Source organism: Macaca fascicularis, chromosome 2 (assembly GCF_037993035.2).
Source record: "Macaca fascicularis isolate 582-1 chromosome 2, T2T-MFA8v1.1".
NCBI lineage: Eukaryota > Metazoa > Chordata > Mammalia > Primates > Cercopithecidae > Macaca > Macaca fascicularis.
This window is the reverse complement of record NC_088376.1, coordinates 110,901,744-110,921,152: the sequence shown is the minus strand read 5'-3', so window position 1 is coordinate 110,921,152 and position 19,409 is coordinate 110,901,744. Positions and strand designations below refer to the sequence as shown.

Below are 19,409 nucleotides of genomic sequence, written 5' to 3'. Positions count from 1 at the left end.
GAAAATTGCAACCAGCTTAGCTGACCAGTAGAGGGCAGTGTTGGCACGGGTCTGACAGCACCAGAGGGTTCCCTTGCATTGAGACCTGGCTGTTTTGCCCAAGGCTGACTCACAGCACACATGCCTTCTCAGGTTCTTGCTACTTCTCTGCCAAGCTGATTTGCCTGCTGTGGGAATCTGACATCTGGGGAAAGGGAATCAACAAAAGAAAGTAAATTTGAATATCTGTGTCTCAGAGGATGTGATTAGTTTCTAAAAAAAAGTATGCTATTTTGGATGCTGTGTGTGTTTCACTGAGAAAGTTTTCATTTCATGAAATGGGGGTTCTCTGGGGAAGTCAGTCAGTGAGAAAGCATAGTATAAGCATCTTTTGAATTAGGACTTGTCCAGTAATGTGCAGCATTCCAATGATTAGGGTCCAGTATGTCTTATCTGGCAGGGAAATACGCAAGCCTTTTTTCTACTTGACAACCTTATTGTTTTTAGTGTTGTTACATTGTTTTTTATTCTCCCCTGGGCTTATATTTTTAGATTGTGAGATGATGTATGTATAGTAGAATCCAGCTTCTCTTCTTCCTTTCTAACCTCTTCTTGCTTTCATTTTATTTTATTCTGGTAAAGTTTCTTGATCAACCTACAGTTATTCTATAGTTGGTTGATAGATAACAAATTTATAGTTGATCAACATATGGTTAATAACAGTGAGAATAACAATAGCTAATAACGTGAGAATAACAATAGCTATTTAGCACTGTACAGTTGACATCCTATATTATTGCATTTAGTCCCACATCCCAGGTGAAGCTTAAGTATTAGAAATGAGAGGGTTGCATTTGATCATTAAACAACTAAAACAATCTTTTTAAAATAGAGATGTGGTCTTGCTCTATTGCCCAGGTTGGTCTTGAACTCCTGGCCTCAAGCAGCCCTTCCTCCTAGGCCTCCCAAAGTGCTGGGATTACAGACGTGAGCTACCAGATCTTCTCATTTTAAACCCTTGTTCTGGCTGGGCACAGTGGCTCATGACTGTAATCCCAGCACTTTGAGAGGCTGAGGCAGGCAGATCACGAAGTCAGGCGTTTAAGGCCAGCCTGACCAACATGGTGAAATCTCGTCTCTGCTAAAAATACAAAAAATCAGCCAGACATGGCGGTGCGCACCAGTAATCCCAGCTACTTGGGGCTGAGGCAAGAGAATCTTATTACACTGAATTGAAATAGGTTTTTTTGTCAGTTTGTTCAGGTTTAGGTTAATGTGCAGACTAACAAGCAATTGTGTCTCCAAAATGGTAGATATTTATTTAGGGTAGGTGTACTTGTCTAATCCTAAACCCTCTTAGTAGTCTCATGATCATATTTAGGGAAGTTTATATCTATGCATAAAAAATTAGTGTGACATTTTTGCAAAAATAGTTATTTTCTGACTTTGATTTGAAAATAGACTCTTATCTCATAACTAATAGTTCTTTTTGGAGAAAAAAAAGTTGTACCAAAATGTATACTTCATAATAATAGTACCCTGGCCTGAAAGAAAACAGGGGGCCAGGACCCGGGGGCTCATGCCTGTAATCTCAGTACTTAGGAGGCCGAGGCAGATGGATCCCCTGAGGTCAGGAGTTTGAGACCAGCCTGGCCAACGTGGCAAAACCCCGTCTCTACTAAAAATACAAAAATTAGCCAGGTGTGATAGCGTGCGCCTGTAATCCCGGCTACTAAGGAGGCTGAGACATGAGAATTGCTTGAACCCAGGAGGTGGAGGTTGCAGTGATCTGAGATTGTGCCACTGCACTCCAGCCTGGGCAACAGAATGAGACTCCATCTCAAAAAAAAAAAAAAAAACACAACACTTAATTGCTAAAAATATTCTGCAAACAAGCCAGGATAGTGGTATGTACCTGTAGCCCCACCCGAGCTACTTAGTAGGAGGGAGGATTGCTTGAGCCTAGGAGTTTGAGTCCAGCCTGGGTAACATAGCAAGACCCCAAAGACCCCATCTCTTAAATAATATTCTGCAAGCAAATGACTTTGTTAAACTTCACACTGCAAGAATAGAGCCAAGAACCTACCATGTACCCTTTACTTGAGTTTAATTGTTACTGTTTTGCACATTTGCTTTATCATTCTCTTTATATTTACATATACTTCCTTCCCCTTGGATTATTTAAGAACATATTGCAGAACTCACACCTGTTTACCCAAAGAACTAGGCATTTGCACATTACAAGAATATGACGATAGAAATCAGAAGTTAAATGTTGATGAGATACTCCTGTCTATCCACGAACCTTATTTCATTGTCATCAGTTGTCCCAACAGATTTAACACATTCCTTTCTAATTTTTTTCTTGTCTGCAGTTGAATCTGGAATCACATTAGTTTTCATGTCTCTTCAGTCTCCTTTAATTGGAACAGTTCCTCAGCTCTTCTTTGTCTTTCATGACCTTAATATTTTGAATAGTATGGGCAAGTTATTTTTTAGAAGTCCCCTAATTTGGGTTTGCCTGGCATTTTCTCATAATTAGATTCAAGTTACACATTTTTGGCAGTAGTACTATGTAAATATGATGTGTGTCCTAAGTGCACCACATCAGGAAACACATGATGTCACTATATCACATTATTGGTGGTAATAACTTTCATCACTTGTTAGTGTCTACCTGTTTTCTTTACTGTATTTTTTTTGTAATTAAAAAGAAAAAAACATTTTATTTATTTATTTAGAGACAGGGTCTTACTCTGTCACCCTAGCTGGAGTGCAGTGGCACAATCATGGCTCACTGCAGCCTTGACCTTCCCAGGCTCAAGCAGTCTTCCAGCCTCAGCCTCCCAAGTAGCTGGGACTGCAGGCATGCACCACCATGCCTGGTTAATTTTTTTTTTTTTTTTAAGACAGAATCTCACTTTGTCTCCCAGTCTGGAGGGCAGTGGCACGATCTCGGCTCACTGCAACCTCTGCCTCCTGGGTTCAAGTGATTCTCCTGCCTCAGCCTCCCGAGTAGCTGGGATTACCGGTGCACGCCACCACACCTGGCTAATTTTTGTATTTTTAGTAGAGACGGGGTTTCACTGTGTTGGCCAGGCTGGTCTTGAACTCCTGACCTCATGTGATCTGCCTGCCTTGGTCTCCCAAAGTGCTGGGATTACAGGCGTGAGCCACCACCCCTGGCCACCTGGTTAATTTTTGTATTTTTTTTTTTTTTTTAACAGAGACAGAGTTTTGCGATGTTACCCAGGCTTGTCTTGAACTCCTGGGCTCAAGCCATCTGCCTTCTCCACCCTCCCAAAGTGCTAGGATTACAGGCATGAGCTACCACGCCCAGCCTCTTTACTGTAAAATTTATATTTTTCTCTGTGTAATGAATAAGTAATTTGTGAGGAGATACTTTAAGGCTATATATATATCCTGTACCTAATCCAACTTTCACCTACTATTTTAGTATCTAAGCAAATAGCTTTTGAATAATTTTCTGGTTTCCAAGCTGGTTGAAATGTGTTCTGCTGCATCTTATATGAAAGTCACATTTTATGAATCAGAAATTCCCTTTTGCACATTTTAGGTCGAAAATACCAGGGAGGCTGGGCATGGTGACTCACACTTGTAATTCTAGCTCTTTGGGAGGCAGAGGCGGGAAGAGTACTTGAAGCCAGGAGTTTAAAACCAGCAACACAGCGAGACTGCATCTCTACAAAGAAAAAAAAAATAAAAAATTAACTGGGTGTGGTGGTGCATGCCTGTAGTCTTAGCTACTTGGGAGGCTGAGGCAGGAGGAAAGGCAGGGAGAAAGTAAACAGGTATGTGCAAATAAGACTTCCATTATACATATTATTCACAATTAAATCTCTCATTTATGCTCTTCACTGGAAAAAAATTTGCCTTTAATTGCACAGATCATTTATAAAAAGACTGTTCAGGAGTTATGCTCCAAAGCCCACAATGACAGAGATAGTATGTCAAAGGGACACAGGAGTCTACTGAAAGAGTTCCCCGTTTTCAACACTGGAAAAATTTGAGCAACAAAATAAATAAAGTAGTATTGAATTAAAGCACAGTGGATGAGGCTGATCGTGGTGGCTCACGCCTGTAGTCCCAGCTACTTGGGAGACTGAGGCAAGAGTATCACTTGAGCCCAGGAGTTTGAGACCAGCCTGAGCAACTTAGTGAGACCCTGTCTTTATAAAAATAAAATTGGCTGGGTGTGGTAGCTCACTCCTGTAATCCCAGCACTTTGGGAGGCCAAGGCAGGTAAATCACCTGAGGTCAGGAGTTAGAGGCCAGCCTGGCCAACATGGTGAAACCCCGTTTCTACTAAAAACACAAAAAATTAGCCGGGCATGGTGGCACGCGCCGGTAGCCCTAGCTACTCAGGAGGCTGAGGCACGAGAATCGCTTGAACCTGGGAGGCGGAGGTTGCATTGAGCCAAGATTGTGCCACTGCACTCCAGCCTGGGCAACAGAGGGAGACTCCATCTCAAATAAATAAAATAGCCAACTGTGGTGGTGCACACCTGTTGTCCCATGTTCTTGGGAGGCTGAGGGAGGAGGATCATTTGAACCCAGCATTTTGAGGTTACAGTGAGGCGTGATTATACCACTGCCTACCAGCCTGGGCAACAGAGCAAAACCCTCTCTCTTAAAAATTAAGTCAAAATCTTTGCCGGGTGCCATGGCTCACACCTGTAATTCTAACACTTTGGGAGGCTAAGGCAGGCAGATCACTTGAGGTCAGGAGTTTGAGATCAGCCTGGCCAATGTGGTGAAAACCTGTCTCTAATAAAGATACAAAATTAGCTGAGAGTGGTGGTGCGTGCCTGTAGTCCCAGCTACCAGCTACTTGGGAGGTTGAGACAGGAGAATCGCTTGAACCCGGGAGACAGAGGTTGCAGTGAGCCGAGATTGCGCCACTGCACTCCAGTCTTGGCGATAGAACTAGACTTTGTCTCAAACAAAAAACAAAGAACAACTCTCTTCATTTTCATGTAATCCTATTTATTTCCTCAAGAAGGGTAGATCTTTTAAGACTTTGTTCTTTGCAGTTACAAACATACAATAAAAAATTTAGTGGCTTTAGTTTCACACAAATGAAATCAACCCGTATGAATTTTAACTTGCTTTTTTTTACTTTATTATCTTAGAAAATTTTCTGTCTGTATATATGAAGCTTTCTTTTTAACTTGGTCTAAAGTAGTGGTCTTAACTTTTGGTCATATACTCAGAATTCTGAGAAATTCTCTTTGTACATTAAGTTTACGTCTAAAATTTTGTAGCAAAAGTTTAGTCGTAAAACATGTAATTTTGAGAATGTTTTACTTTTGCCACATAAAAATAAGTTACCTCATTCTGCTAAATGTATCCAAATGCTTCTAAATATAGAGCATTTTGATTTCCATCATCTAGTTTAAAAATATACGAACAAGCTGTTCTTTATCATTGGAAATTTAAATTCTTCTTTTGAGTCCTTGAACTCTTATTTCCATAACATGTCTCAGACTTTTATCCTAATGTAATACATTTTTATGCTTGAAATTTTTTTCGATTGTTTTACCATGTTTCTGCTACTAAATATGTATGTAAACTTAAATTTTAATTTTTAAAGTTCCTGTAACAATAAGGTTCTGTATTTTAACTTGGTCCAGAGGAAATTTATCAGTCGATCACATGTATTATGTATTTTTTAAATCTCCCTTCATTTTCACTTACTCCTATTTGTTTCCTCAAAAAGAGTAGAGACAGGGCTTCACTATGTTGACCAGGCTGGTCTTGAATTCCTGGCCTCAAGTGATCCGCTCGCCTTGGCTTCCCAAGTTGCTGGGATTACAGGCATGAGCCACTGTGCCTGGCTCACATACGTTGTAATTTTTGATGTTATTACTATAAAAGTTGAATTTTATTGGAAATGCTTTTCTTATGAGATGATGGGATCTGTTATTTTTCTCAGTTAGATCATGGGTCTGTGGATGAATATTTCTTTCTCCGATGAAATAGGATTGAGAAATTTTTCCTGTTTTTGTAGCTGTCATAGTGAAGAAACCCTAATCACATAGGTAAATATATGGGAATGAAGTTTTTTTTCTTTTTTTTTTTGGAGAAGGAGTCTTGCTCTGTCGCCCAAGCTGGAGTGCAGTGGCGCAATCTCAGCTCACTGCAACCTCTGCCTCCCAGATTCAAGCAATTCTTGTGCTTCAGCCTCTGGAGTAGTTGTGATTCATACGCCACTATGCCAGCTAATTTTTTGTATTTTAGTAGATATGGGATTTCACCAGGTTGGCCAGGCAGGTCTCGAACTCCTGACCTCAAGTGATCCACCTGCCTCGGCCTCCCAAAGTGCTGGGATTACAGGCTTGAGCCACTGCACCGGCCAGGTTCTTTTTTTTTTTTTTTTTTTTTTTTAATTAAGAGATAAATACTATAGGCGTGTGCCACCACACCCAGCTAATTTTTATTTTAATTTATTTTATTTTATTTTTTTTAGAGTTGGGGGTCACACGATGTTGCCCAGGCTGGTCTCAAATTCCTGGACTCAAGACACCCCTCTGCCTTAGCTTCCCTAATAGATGGGACTACGGACACACCCTAGGGTGTCCTGGCCTTTATCTGTATTTAGCTATTAGATGCCTGTTATCTTCCCGTATCAGTAACACGAAGTGCTCTCATTTCTTTTATTACTGTATACTATTTTACAATATTATAATGAATCTGTTGGTGGACATTTGCTGTTTTTAAGCAATGCCATAATAAACATTCTGTTTATATTCACTTTTTTATACTTTTATGTCTCTTTGTGAACTAAATACCTAAAATGGATTGTTGAGTTGAGTATTGCAGAATTTGATAGGCTGCCAATTTGTCTCATAAAAAGGTTGTTCCTGTTTACATTCCCCCAGATATGTAATGAAATTACCCTTGTCAACACTGGTTATCAAATTTTAAAAGGTTTTATCACTTTAGTAGCTGCTCTTATACCAGTCGCAGGATATCAATTTTTGTAATTTCCATTTTCTTATAATACGCATTTTTTAAATGAAGCAAGTTTTTAAAAATATGCATTCTTTCTTGAGCGAGGAAGAATAAACCTTATAAACTTATTGTGTGAATGTGAAAGGGAATTTACTTATGCCAAATGTGAGATGGAGCATATTTATGGCATCTCTCTGGATAAGTAAAATGCAGTTTGTGAAGACTTAGCAGGGTATATGTTACATAGTGGGTATTTAACAGAATTCCATTGTCTTTCCTTCCTTTATTTCCTTCTTTTATTTAAGTTATATTCTGGTTTTGGACTGTCTTGTTCTTTTAGATTGTTCTCTTTGGCCATTCCTCTTAAGTAACAGAATGAATGATCTTTTCAATGAGAAGCTTGTGTGAAAGATTTCTGCCTTGTATTTATGAGGACTAAGGGGTTGGACAGCATGTTTGTGGTCTTCCAAAGTAAAATCTTGCATTTTTTATTTTAGCAGCATATATTATAGATATTTACTTATTGTCTTAGGAATAATATCTCTAAATTCTTGGGTCAGCAAGGTAACTGCAGAGCTAGGCTGGTTGCTAAAATGTTAGATATAGTCAGAGACTTTAAGAAAAAGTTGTACATCCCCAAATTGATCTATATAGTCTTATATGCAATTGCATGTAAGATCCCATCAAGAATTTTAGTATAAATCAAAAACTGATTCTAAAATTTATATGGAAAAGCAAAGAAACAAAACAAAGCCAGGCGCAGTGACTCATGCCTATAATACTAATACTTTGGGAGGCCAAGGTGGGAGGTTTGCTTGAGGTCAGGAGTTTGAGACCAATCTGGGAAACATAGGGAGACCCCGTTTTTCCAAAAAATAATAATAATGAAAAATTAGGCAGGCGTGGTAGCATGCACCTTTGGGCCCAGCTACTTGGGAGGCTGAGGTGGGAGGATCGCTTGAGCCTGAGAGGTCGAGGCTTCAGTGAGCCTCGATTGCACTACTGCACTCCAGCCTGAGTGACAGAATGAGACCCTGTCTCAAAAACAAAACAAAACAAAACAAACAAAAACATTTTTGGAAAAGACCCAAGTTGGAGGGCTCATATTACCTTATTTTTAAGACTTATGGCTGGGCATGGTGTCTCATGCCTGTAATCTCAGCACTTTGGGAGGCTGAGGCAGGCGGATCACCTGAGGTCAAGAGTTCGAGACCAGCTGGCCAACATAGTGAAACCCCGTCTCTACAAAAAATACAAAAAAAATTAGCTGGACGTGGTGGCACATGCCTGTAATCTCAGCTACTTGGGGAGGCTGAGGCAGGAGAATCTCTTGAACCCAGGAGGTGGAGGTTGCAGTGCGCCAAGATCGCGCCACTGCACTCCAGGCTGGGCGACAGAGAGAGACTGCCTCTCAAGACAAATACAGTAATCAAGACAGGATGGTATTGGCAAAATGGATAGACTTATAAATTGATGGAACAGCACAGCCCAGAAATAAACCCAAATGTAATATGGTCAGTTGATTTTTTTTACAAAGGTGCAAAGGCAATTTGATAGAATACAGATGACTTTTTCAACAAATGATTCTATAATAATTAGGTGTCAATGTACAGGAATAGAAACTTAGACCCACATCATTATACCATATACAAAATTTCACTCCAAATGTACCATAGACCTCAATGTGAAATGTAAATATGAAAACTATGAGACTTCTAGAGGAAAATGTGGGGAAAAAAATCCTGTGAGCTACTTCATGAAAATTAAAAACTTTTGCTATTTTAAAGACACAGTTAAGTAAATGAAAATACAGTGTAAGTTAAATACAGGGAAGAAATTTTTACAAAATTTATCTGATAAAGGACTGACATTTGGAATACATAAAGAATTTTCAAAATTCAATAGTAGGAAAATAAACAGTTCAATTTTAAAATAGTCAAAAATTTTGACCATTCAAGTCACCAAAGAAGACAAAGGGATGGCAGAGAAACACATGAAAAGATGCTCAACATCCTTAGTCATTAGGGAATGAGATACAACTAATTTCCTTTAAAAAAAAAAAAAAAAGGAGTCCTCTGCTTCCAGAAGTACATCTGGTTACCTCCAGCTGATGCAGTCCTCATCCAGAAGCAATGATGGTACCCTGGATTTCCTGTGTGGGAATTAATAAGTAATTAATAAATGGCCTCAGCCGGGCATAGTGGCTCACACCTGTAATCCCAGCACTTTGGGAGGCCAAAGCAGTGAATAACCTGAGGTCAGGAGTTTGAGCCCAGCCTGGCCAACATGGTGAAACCCCATTTCTACTAAAAATACAAAAATTAGCTGGGCATGGTGGCAGGTGCCTGCAATCCCAGCTACTCGGGAGGCTGAGGCAGGAGAATCGCTTGAACCCAGAAGGCGGAGGTTGCAGTGAGCCGAGATCACACTACGGCACTCCAGCCTGGGTGACAAGAGCAAAACCCCATCTCAAAAATAATAATAAAACAAATGCCCTCATATTCTTGGAGCGTTTGATTTGGATTTGAATTGCTGATACTAAACTTGTGTTGCTCCATGATGGTTTTACTGAATTTAATGGTAATCTTTGACAATTTGCAGAATGAAAAAGATTTAGACTTGCTATTATGAAGGGCTCTCCTGTGGAACTGGTACTTAGAAGAGCTTGGGTGCCCTAGGAATTAATGATTCTGCTCTGTTCTGTTTCTGGGTTTCCTTTTATTAAATCTTTAAATTTTGAACAGTTTTTAATTGCTTTAACCTAATGCTACAAAGAGTGAGAAAAACTCCAGTAATAAGACAGTAGTTGAATCTGTTTTTCATTTTTCTGTCTGTCACAATGGGTAATTATTTGTCATTGTTGCAGATACTCCATCTTCTAAACCAACACTGCTAGCCAATGGTGGTCATGGAATAGAAGGGAGCGATACTACAGGTAAGTGATTCCCAGGATTCTCCAAATGTGTAGGTGATGCACTTACAATGAACACCTTGATAATCTCCTTTGAAGAGCATTATTAATGGAAGCATATGAATTATTTCTGAGGGTGGTAGTGTTCTTGTTGGATGCATTTAAACCCAAGACATTGCCATGTAAAATCTCCAACAATGGAAGGAGAATAATGAGTTTCCTTTGATATTTTTTGAATATTTTTTGGAGCTGTACCACACAAAACTGGATCAACCTTAAAATACTTTTGTAGATGCAGAATAATAATCACCAAAATATGTTACATGGGAGGAATTTGGCCACTACAACTCTTTAAAACAGCAGATCTCTTCCCTGAATCACATTACATTTAGCTTTCTACAGTTCAATGTTAGGAAGCCAATGAGCAACAAATTAGGAGTTACTAATTTTGCCCCCAGTGTGTTTCCTTTATCTTTCCCTTAACTGTTGCTTTTGAAATTTACTTCTAACTAAACTCTTAGCTCTTTACTAGGGTTTTGATATTTTTTCAGTTAGCACTGAGTTCCTGGGGTTCCTGTCTCATAACCAGCACGAACCCCCTGCCCCAATGTCTTTGTAGTGAGCAAAATTCTCAAAGCAGTAGCAGGAGTCCCAGGGATATACGATATAAATATTTTCTTAAGTAGCTGACGTGAGAGTTGCCTATTTATTTTCATAAATAGGCATTTACTTTGTACATTTATTTCATAAGTACCTGCATTTACTTTGCAGTTGTGATCAGGCCAACACTGCTAACCCAAATGAGTTGACTTCTAATGATCAATCCCATTGTTTCCTACAAGTGTGCTCTTAACTGGGCCATACATTTGATTCATATTATTGCATTGGAGGTAGTTACTAGATTTGTCGTATTTCTGTATTTCTCTTATATGCATACCTCAGCTATGAGAAGCCCTTCTGTGAGCCACCACAGGATTTCTATAAGGCTTCCAGAAAGCCTTCTGTTAGCAATAGCAGCTATTCTAGGATTTACTCTTTATTCTGTGACCATAGGAAAGTTGATTTTTTGATGACCAAGTTCTTTTTGTTGTGAATGTTTACCAAGTGACATTTACATCCTTATTAGCAACTTAATAAATTAGGAATTCTTTACTATAGAAGCTAGAAACAACCAGAAATGCCACTTTATCTTCCAGTTTTGTGAATTGATGTTTTTGTATTTCTTTGATAATCTCAGTCAAATGTAGTATTGACTTTCTGTGTCTGCTTTGAAAGCAGTCATCTATGTGATGTGGTTTTTAAGAAAACATTTATGCAAATATCCCCATGATTAAAGGAGAAGTCTGAACATGAACTTTTAAAAAATGAGTAAATTCAGCTTTCTTTAACCAGGAAACAGTTAACCAGGGTAAGGAAAGGCTGGAGGGGATTGATTTGATTAGGCAGTTGAAAGACTGGATGCCATTTTCATCCAGGAAGGAAACAACTACAAAAACAAGAGTAGATTTCTTCTCCAGTAGGAAGTCACGCCTGACCAGAAGAGACTCATACTCTGTGTAGCAGGTGCTTACCGCTGCCAGGTCTTAGTAGTACAGAATAGAAGAGTAAAAACTGTATCCTGGCCCTCACTGTTTCAGGATTCCCTTGTGACAAAAAAGAACCTGGCTCTTTATGAACTGCCCATGACATTATGAGAGTAGGTCGTTCTGTTCTTGGATACCTCTCTGCCCTTAGGTAGCATATAGTTTGCACACCTGGGTTGTTTGAGTTCTGAATTTAACCACTTAACTGTATTAAAATAAATACTTGAGGCCGGGCACAGTGGCTCATGCCTGTAATCCCAGCACTTTGGGAGGCCGAGGCGGGTGGATCACCTGAGGTTGGGAGTTCAAGACCAGCCTGACCAACATGGAGAAACCCCGTCTCTACTAAAAATACAAAATTAGCCGGGCGTTGTGGCACATGCCTGTAATCCCAGCTACTCGGGAGGCTGAGGCAGGAGAATCACTGAACCCAGGAGGCGGAGGTTGCAGTGAGCCGAGATCACGCCATTGCACTCCAGCCTGGACAACAAGAGCGAAACTCTGTCTCAAAATAAAATAATTTAAAAATTAAAAAAAATAAAAATAAATAAAAATAAATAGATACTTGGCTGGGCGTGATGGCTCACACCTGTAATCCCAGCACTTTTGGGAGACCGAGGCGAGTGGATCACCTGAGGTTGGAAGTTTGAGACCAGCCCGGCCAATATGGTGAAACCCCATCTCTACTAAAAATACAAAAATTAGCTGGACGTGGTGGCACGTGCCTGTAGTCCCAGCTACTTGGGAGGCTGAGGCAGAAGAATGGCTTGAACCTGGGAGGCAGAGGTTGCAGTGAGCTGAGATCGTACCACTGTACTCCAGCCTGGTCAACAGAGCAAGACTCCGTCTCAAAAAAAAAAAAAAAAAGATACTTTACTGAAAATATGCATGTTTTATTGGGGGAGGGAAGGTGGAGGGAGGGGATGACAGTGCATGTTTTTGGAGCATGTGGTAACTTCATTCTAATTTGGCCATCACTACCTGGAACATCTAACTCAATGCCATTTTGAAAATTCCCATTTCTGTTTCCTTCAGAATGTAATCTATAGTCCCGAGAGCAAACCAGCTTCATTAATAGCTTGGGTTTATGAGCATCTTGTGATATTGAACTTGCTGTTTACTAATGACCTGTGCTTTTCCACCCTTTCCTTCCCCTTCCTACTTCTTCCTCCCTCTCTATTTTTCTCCTCCTAGAAGCCTAGCGTGTCTCTCAACACTGGGGCTACTGCAACACCAGACCAGTGATCTTTCCTAAGCACCGTTATACTTCTAAAACCTTCAGCATTTTGCAGAGCTTTGCTTTTCCTTCCTGGACACGATGTAGAAGAAACTGAGGGTAGTTCTTCGGGGCCTATTTCTGCTGATGCCTGAGCAAACAACCTGCTTCCTCTTGTGCTCTGCAGGGTTTGATGGAGCCTCATTTCCCTTTGTGAACACAAAGTGCAGAATGAATTCTTTTTAATTTTAGTAATTTTTACGAAGGTTATCTGATGTCTTTTATTTTTTGTTTTCTTCATGATTTTATCATTTGATTCATTCTCACATTTTTTTCCTTTAAATATTTTTAGTTGACCTTTTTCCTTTGGTTTTCAAATCTTCAACATAAATCAGAATAGTGTAACACCAAATGAGAACATGTGTTTTCATAAAGGGGTTGAGGCCACCAGTACTGCAGTGAATTTCCTTTTCTCCTCCCTCCTCTTTTCCTCTGAGCTTGCTTTTAGGGAAGGTTAATCTTATAGGCTACCTATCTTTCTCTCCACCTTACTAAAATCTGAGTAATGATAGATATTTTAATTTTAAGTTTTTAAATTTAGGATTACTCAGAGCTACTCTTGAGTATTTTTCCAAATTAAATCATCCTTTATTATTTGCAAGTTGGACCAAATTTTTTTTTTTTTTTGGGAGATGGACTCTATCTAAGGATTGTTTCAAAAGGACTTTCTTATTCTCATTCCTAATTTTTTCTTATTCCCATTCCTAATTTTTTCAAACTAATTGCTTAAATCTAGAACCAGTCGAGATTAGTACTGTACAATGGTAAGTTTTGATTGTATTTATAGAAATATAACATAAAATATGGACCATGTTTTGAAATCTTAGAGGAATTCTAGTTTAAGATCTGAAATACTTTAAAGTTTTCTATCGTCTTACTGATTATGAAGGTTCTTATAACCCCCAAGGTAAAAATTATTTCAGCTTAAAAGAAATAATTGGCACCATGTTCTGAGAAAGATTTTGAGATATACATTGTTTTTTGTTTTTGAGATAGGGTCTCACTCTGTCGCCTAGGCTGGAGTGTGGTGGCGTGATCTTGGCTTACTGCAACCTCTGCCTCCCAGATTCCAGTGGTTCTCCTGCCTCAGCCTCCCAAGTAGCTGGGATTACAGGCGTGTGCCACCACACCGGCTAATTTTTGTATTTTTAGTGTTGCGAGGCTGGTCTCGAACTCCTGATCCCAAGTGATCCACCTGCCTTGGCCACCCAAAGTGCTGGAATTACAGGTGTGAGACACTGTGCCTGGCCAGATGTACATTGTTTTAGATCCCCTGATACAAAACTACTTTTGAGATGGTAAGATTAGAATATCATGAAAGTTTAAACTGAATCCCTGCAGCGACTTCTGAAATTTAGGAAGCATTCCCTCTTCTACAGCGATCTGGTCACAGGGCTGGATTCTCTGACAAAAATTTATTCTATGGATTCTGGACAGAAGACACGTGAGGGTGATATGTTTTAAAGGAAAGAGGTTATGCTTATCTTCTTTGCAGTTGATAAAACATTAAAACTGTCTTGCCATAGAGAATATACCATCAAATAAAACAACCCTTTCCCTTTGGTGTACAGTTACTTATTAAGTTGATTTTTGGGTTTCTTTTGCCAGGGAACTTTTCAAAACTGGTAGTAATTATTTTTAAAAATCATGTTTGACATCTTTCTATTGCTCGGAACCAGTCCCTGTAGCTGTCTAAGTTATGGGTGGAGAAGTCTGGGTATGACCCCGTTGTGTACACTCACACTTCATGATTGACATTGATTTACTCTTTTATTTCCATTTGGTTATGCTTATTTTTGTTTGAAATTTGTTTTTTTCAAATATGTTTCCTTTTTGAACTTACAGAATTGTTGAAATTTTCTAATAGCCAGCTAAAATTTGGTATATATTAGCTCTGTTCGTTTCACTTGGACGTTTCATTTTGAAAGAAAGAATTTTTATGTTTCACATATAGTTTCATACAGAGTAGCCAGTCCCATAATGAAATGCTGTATTGCCATAGTGGTCACACCCAAGTGGTCCAGTATCTCAATGGCGAGGCAGCCGGATTGGTCAGGGCTGCTTTGTTGAAATGTGATGATTTTCATATGACTTCTTTCTCTTTCTCTCTCTTTTTTTTTTTTTTCCTTTTTTGGCCTAATGTTGAAGATATAGAACTTTGTTTTTAAATGTTTTTATAACTTCATTCGTATACCTAAGTTTGTATTTTTTGTGACTTTAGACTTCAACAGTTTGTATATCGGGACTTTTAATGTGATTACTGTACTAAATAAATTCCACTAATAAACATCTTACATTAACACCTTATGGACTGGATTTGGTTGGGGTCATAATTATTGAAATATAATGTTACTAAAACACAAGTTGGGTAAAGACTTGAGGCCCAAGTTCTAGGTCTAATATAGCTTCTAATCCTACCCAGATTAATTGTATGGACTTTTAAGTTTTTGTCAAGCATTTTCACTTATGATTTTTGGTAGTCATTGTAAACTCTCTTTTATCCAGAATTATAAAAGTTAAGTTCAAATGACTACTGATATTTAATGTCATTTTGTGAGAAAGTCACTTGACAGAAAGGTATTAAGAAGTTACTCCAAAAGGAAGCTTCCATGGTATATCAGTTGTTGTTAGATGCTTTCTAATACTACATTTGTTAATTTCTAACACTACATTTAGTTTAGTGCAGTTAAAATTCACATTCACAGTCTTCCAAAGTGCTTCCTGAATTATCAAATAAAATTTGCTACATTCAGTAACATTTAGGTTGGTAACTTTATTATTTGATAACCCGGTATGCAGTATCTGGGAAGAATTCAACAAAATTCCCAGTTCCCTAGCCATTCTGGGTTAGTGTTTGTTTACAGTAGGGTTGCAAGTACAATATGTTGACTGAATTAAGACATTAAAAATATTTTATGTCTAAGTAATTTGCATAGCCTAAGGAACTTTTTAAGCTTGGCAGACATTTTTGTTAAGAACACTTAATTTAATGTTTTTAGATTTCCTTTTTGTTAAAACAGCTCAGTAATCTGTTCTCAGGTTTAAAGCACAGATTTTAAATACTGTAAGGAATAATTGACCATTAACTTTATTATACATGCCCTAGGATTAAAGCTTTTGGTAATTGAAGCAATTCTTGAATTATGTTATTGTACTCATCCCTGATGAGAGGTGAAACCTGGCTTCATTTGGATTCTTCCTCCTTATGATAATATGGTGGGAGGCTAGAGGGTGTTCTAGGCAAAGACACAGGACTGGTCAGGCAGGCACAGAATGTTAGTTTCATTCCTAAATCATATGTAATACTGGATTATCCTCAATTTTATGTTGATGCCGTTTCTATTACAGTGAAGGTTTAACAAGACTTAACTACAAATTATTTGTGGGATAAAGCTCTGTGCGACCATGGAGGTAAATTACTCTTATTTACAGTGGTTGGGGCTAGACACATTGCACTAAGTGCTGTACAAATGGCAGTGTTACTGGTTGTTTTCATTGTAATTAGAGTGCGTAAATGGTTTATTATTGTGATAACTGTTTGCATGTGTAAAGTCATGCCAGCAGTGAAACAGTAAAACTACTTTTTAAGAATGTCATGACACAGAAGGTATTCCGTGTGCTTCATCACTATCTCATCTGGTAGGATGCAAAGGATTTAGCATCAGAAAAATGCAAAAGCACCAAAAATGTGAAATATTAACAGATACATAAATCTATGGTGTGTTAGTTTCTGAACGGCTGTTGGAGCCATGCCATAAATTGTCATAACTCACAAGTGGAACCCAAACATAAGCTGCACGTTATTGTTGCTGTGTATAGACATAGCAAGACATCCATCCCAACTCCACCAAATTCCTGGAACAAAGCTTTATTTCTTTTCTTTCATTTTCCAGATAATGCGTTGCATGCTGGAGACACATCAGTAAATCAACAGCATCTAATGTTTCTTAAAGTTTCTTTGGTTCATGGTTTTCTAATACAAATGCAGAATTTCTCTTCAGAAAAGTCCACATATACCCATATACAAGATGTTACATTTGCTTCTAGGGTGTTTAGGACTCCGCTGAAACAGCTCATGGACTAGAATCCTTTTCTAAGCCAAGCATTTAATTATACTCTAAGTCATGTTATTTCAATTTCTTTTGGGGTTTTGTATTGAATAAGACAAAATAGCTTCTTCTTGAGCTTTAAGTGAAAATATAATTCTGATTTTTTTTTGTTTGTTTTTGTTTTTGAGACGAAGTTTTGCTCTTGTTGCCCAGGTTTGAATGCAATGGCACAATCTTAGCTCACTGCAACCTCCGCCTCCCAAGTTTAAGCGATTCTCCTGCCTCAGCCTCCCAAGTAGCTGTAGCTGGGATTACAGGCTCCTGCCACCAAGCCCAGCTAATTTTTTGTATTTTTAGTGAGATGGGGTTTCACCATGTTGGCCAAGCTGGTCTCGAACCCCTGACCTCAGGTGATCCACCTGCCTCAGCCTCCCAAAGTGCTGGGATTGTAGGTGTGAGCCACCGTGCCCAGCCTTCTGATGTTTTTTGTTTTTTTGGGTCTTTTTTGAGATGCAGTTTCACTCTTGTTCCCCAGGCTGGAGTGCAGTGCAATGGCGCAATCTCTGCTTACAGGCATATGCCACCACACCTGGCTAATTTTGTATTTTTAGTAGAGTTGGAGTTTCTCCATGTTGGTCAGGCTGGTCTCAAACTCCCAACCTCAGGTGATCTGCCTGCCTCGGCCTCCCAAAGTGCTGGAATTACAGGCATGAGCCACCGTGCCCGGCCTTTAAAGGCTTTTTTAAAAACCTGTCTCAAGTTCTAGCTACTGAGAGAAAATCCACACTGAGGCAAGGGCTTTGCATGTAGGTAGTTTATTTTGGGAAGTGGCCCCAGGGCACAAGAGTGGGATACCAGGAAAAGTGAAATTAGAGGAAAAGACAATACAGTGAAGTGTGGCTACTAACCTAGTCACTACTGTGGGCAAAGTGGGCTTAATTCTTTTGGGGTCTTTTGAGGACCTGTGTAGAATGCCTCTCCGTGTTCTCTACCTGAGTATCTCCGTTATAGAATTGGATAACGTTTATTCACCATTTACCATCTCTCATTGCTTAACACTCTTCTTTTTTTTGAGACGGAGTCTTGCTCTGTCACCCAGGCTGGAGTGCAGTGGCGCGCTCTCGGCTCACTGCAAGCTCCGCCTCCTGGGCTTAACACTCTTGTACTTCTGGATTTGCACGTGTGCAGTGCCAGGCTGCAGATGTCTTGTCTCTTGGTGTCAGAGAAGTTGTAGGACAGAAAACTCTGGTTTGGTTGATACAGAGTGCTGTCAAATCACACCTATGTGCAGCTGGATGCTGCAGCAATAGCTAGAATAAATGGTTAACTTAACAGTATGAGGTGGGGGCACAAGAAGTATCTTAATTAACCAGGAGGTTAGTTAATTCAAAGCAAGATTCTCAACGTAAGATTTGTCTGCTTATGACTTATCATAGAGGATGAGATCCTTCAACACTGTAGAGGAAATTTGAAGGAACTCCATCTATTATGGTACTAATCCTTTTTTTCTCTCTCTCCCTGAGCCCCACGAGACAGTTTCGCTCTCATTGCCCAGGCTGGAGTGCAATGGCGTGATCTCGGCTCACTGCAACCTTCGGCTTACTGCAACCTCCACCTCCAGGGCTCATGATTCTCTTTCCTTAGCCTCCCAAGTAGCTGGGATTACAGGTTCCTGCCACCATGTCTGGCTAATTTTTGTATTTTTAGTAGAGATGGGGTTTCAGCGTGTTGGCCAGACTGTTCTTGAACTCCTGACCTCAGGTGATCCACCTGCCTTGGCCTCCCAAAGTGCTGGGATTACAGGCGTGAGCCACTGCGCCCAGCCAGGTGCTAATTCTTGAGCTGCATTGTTGGAAACTGTAGAAATAGCCACAGATGTTAGTTTTGGAATTTTCCACCCAAATGTTTTCTTCTTGAGTTAGTTTTAGTAGTTTTTATGTTTCTAGAAATTTGTTCATTTCATCTAGGTTATGTAATTTGTTTGCCTACAGTTCTTAGTATTCCCTTATAAACCTTTTTTATTCCTGTAAGATTCATAGTGGTATCTCCTTTTTATTTCTGGTTTTAGTAGTTTGAATCCTTTTTTCTTAATAAATGTAGTTAAAGGTTTGTCATTTTTTTTCATCTTTTGAAAAACCAACTTTCAGTTTTGGTGAGTTTTCTCTATTTTCTCTCCTCTGTTTCCTTTATTTCCACTTTAATCTTTTTTATTTCCTTTCTTCTGCCTAATTTGAGTTTAATTTGCTATTTTTCTAGTTTCCTTAGGTAGAAGGTTATGTTAGTGATTGGTGATTTTTATTTTATTTTATTCTTTTAATATAGGTGTTTATGGCTATACATTTCCCTCTTATTGTTTTAGCTGTACCTCTTAAGATTTGATACGTTGTATTTTCATTTTCATTCATCTGAAAGTATTTTCTAATTTCTTTTGTGATTTCTTTGATGTGTTGATTATTTAGGAGTGTGTTAATTTCTGCATATTTGTGTATTCCCCAATCTTCTGTTTACTTTCTAATTTCATCCCATTGTGGTTGGAGAACATAATTTGTATTCTTTCAATCCCTTTCAATATATTGAGATTTGTTTTCTGGCCTAACATATGGTCTGTCCTGAAGAGGACTGTATATTCTGCTCTT

General features: G+C 39.0%; 1 protein-coding gene across 33 annotated transcripts in view; it reads left to right on the top strand.

Annotated features, from left to right (window-relative positions):
* MAP4 (microtubule associated protein 4) overlaps positions 1 to 19,409 on the top strand; it is a 231,832-nt gene that overhangs the window by 99,326 nt on the left and 113,097 nt on the right. For 32 of the 33 annotated variants that reach the window (XM_074032004.1, XM_074032001.1, XM_074032000.1 and 29 more), the window contains exon 3: positions 9,821 to 9,889. In XM_074032004.1, the coding sequence (XP_073888105.1) occupies positions 9,821 to 9,889 (69 nt within the window). Of the gene's footprint in view, positions 1 to 9,820; positions 9,890 to 12,642; positions 15,032 to 19,409 lie in introns of those variants that run through there. The other variant, XM_065540546.1, reaches the window with a different exon arrangement.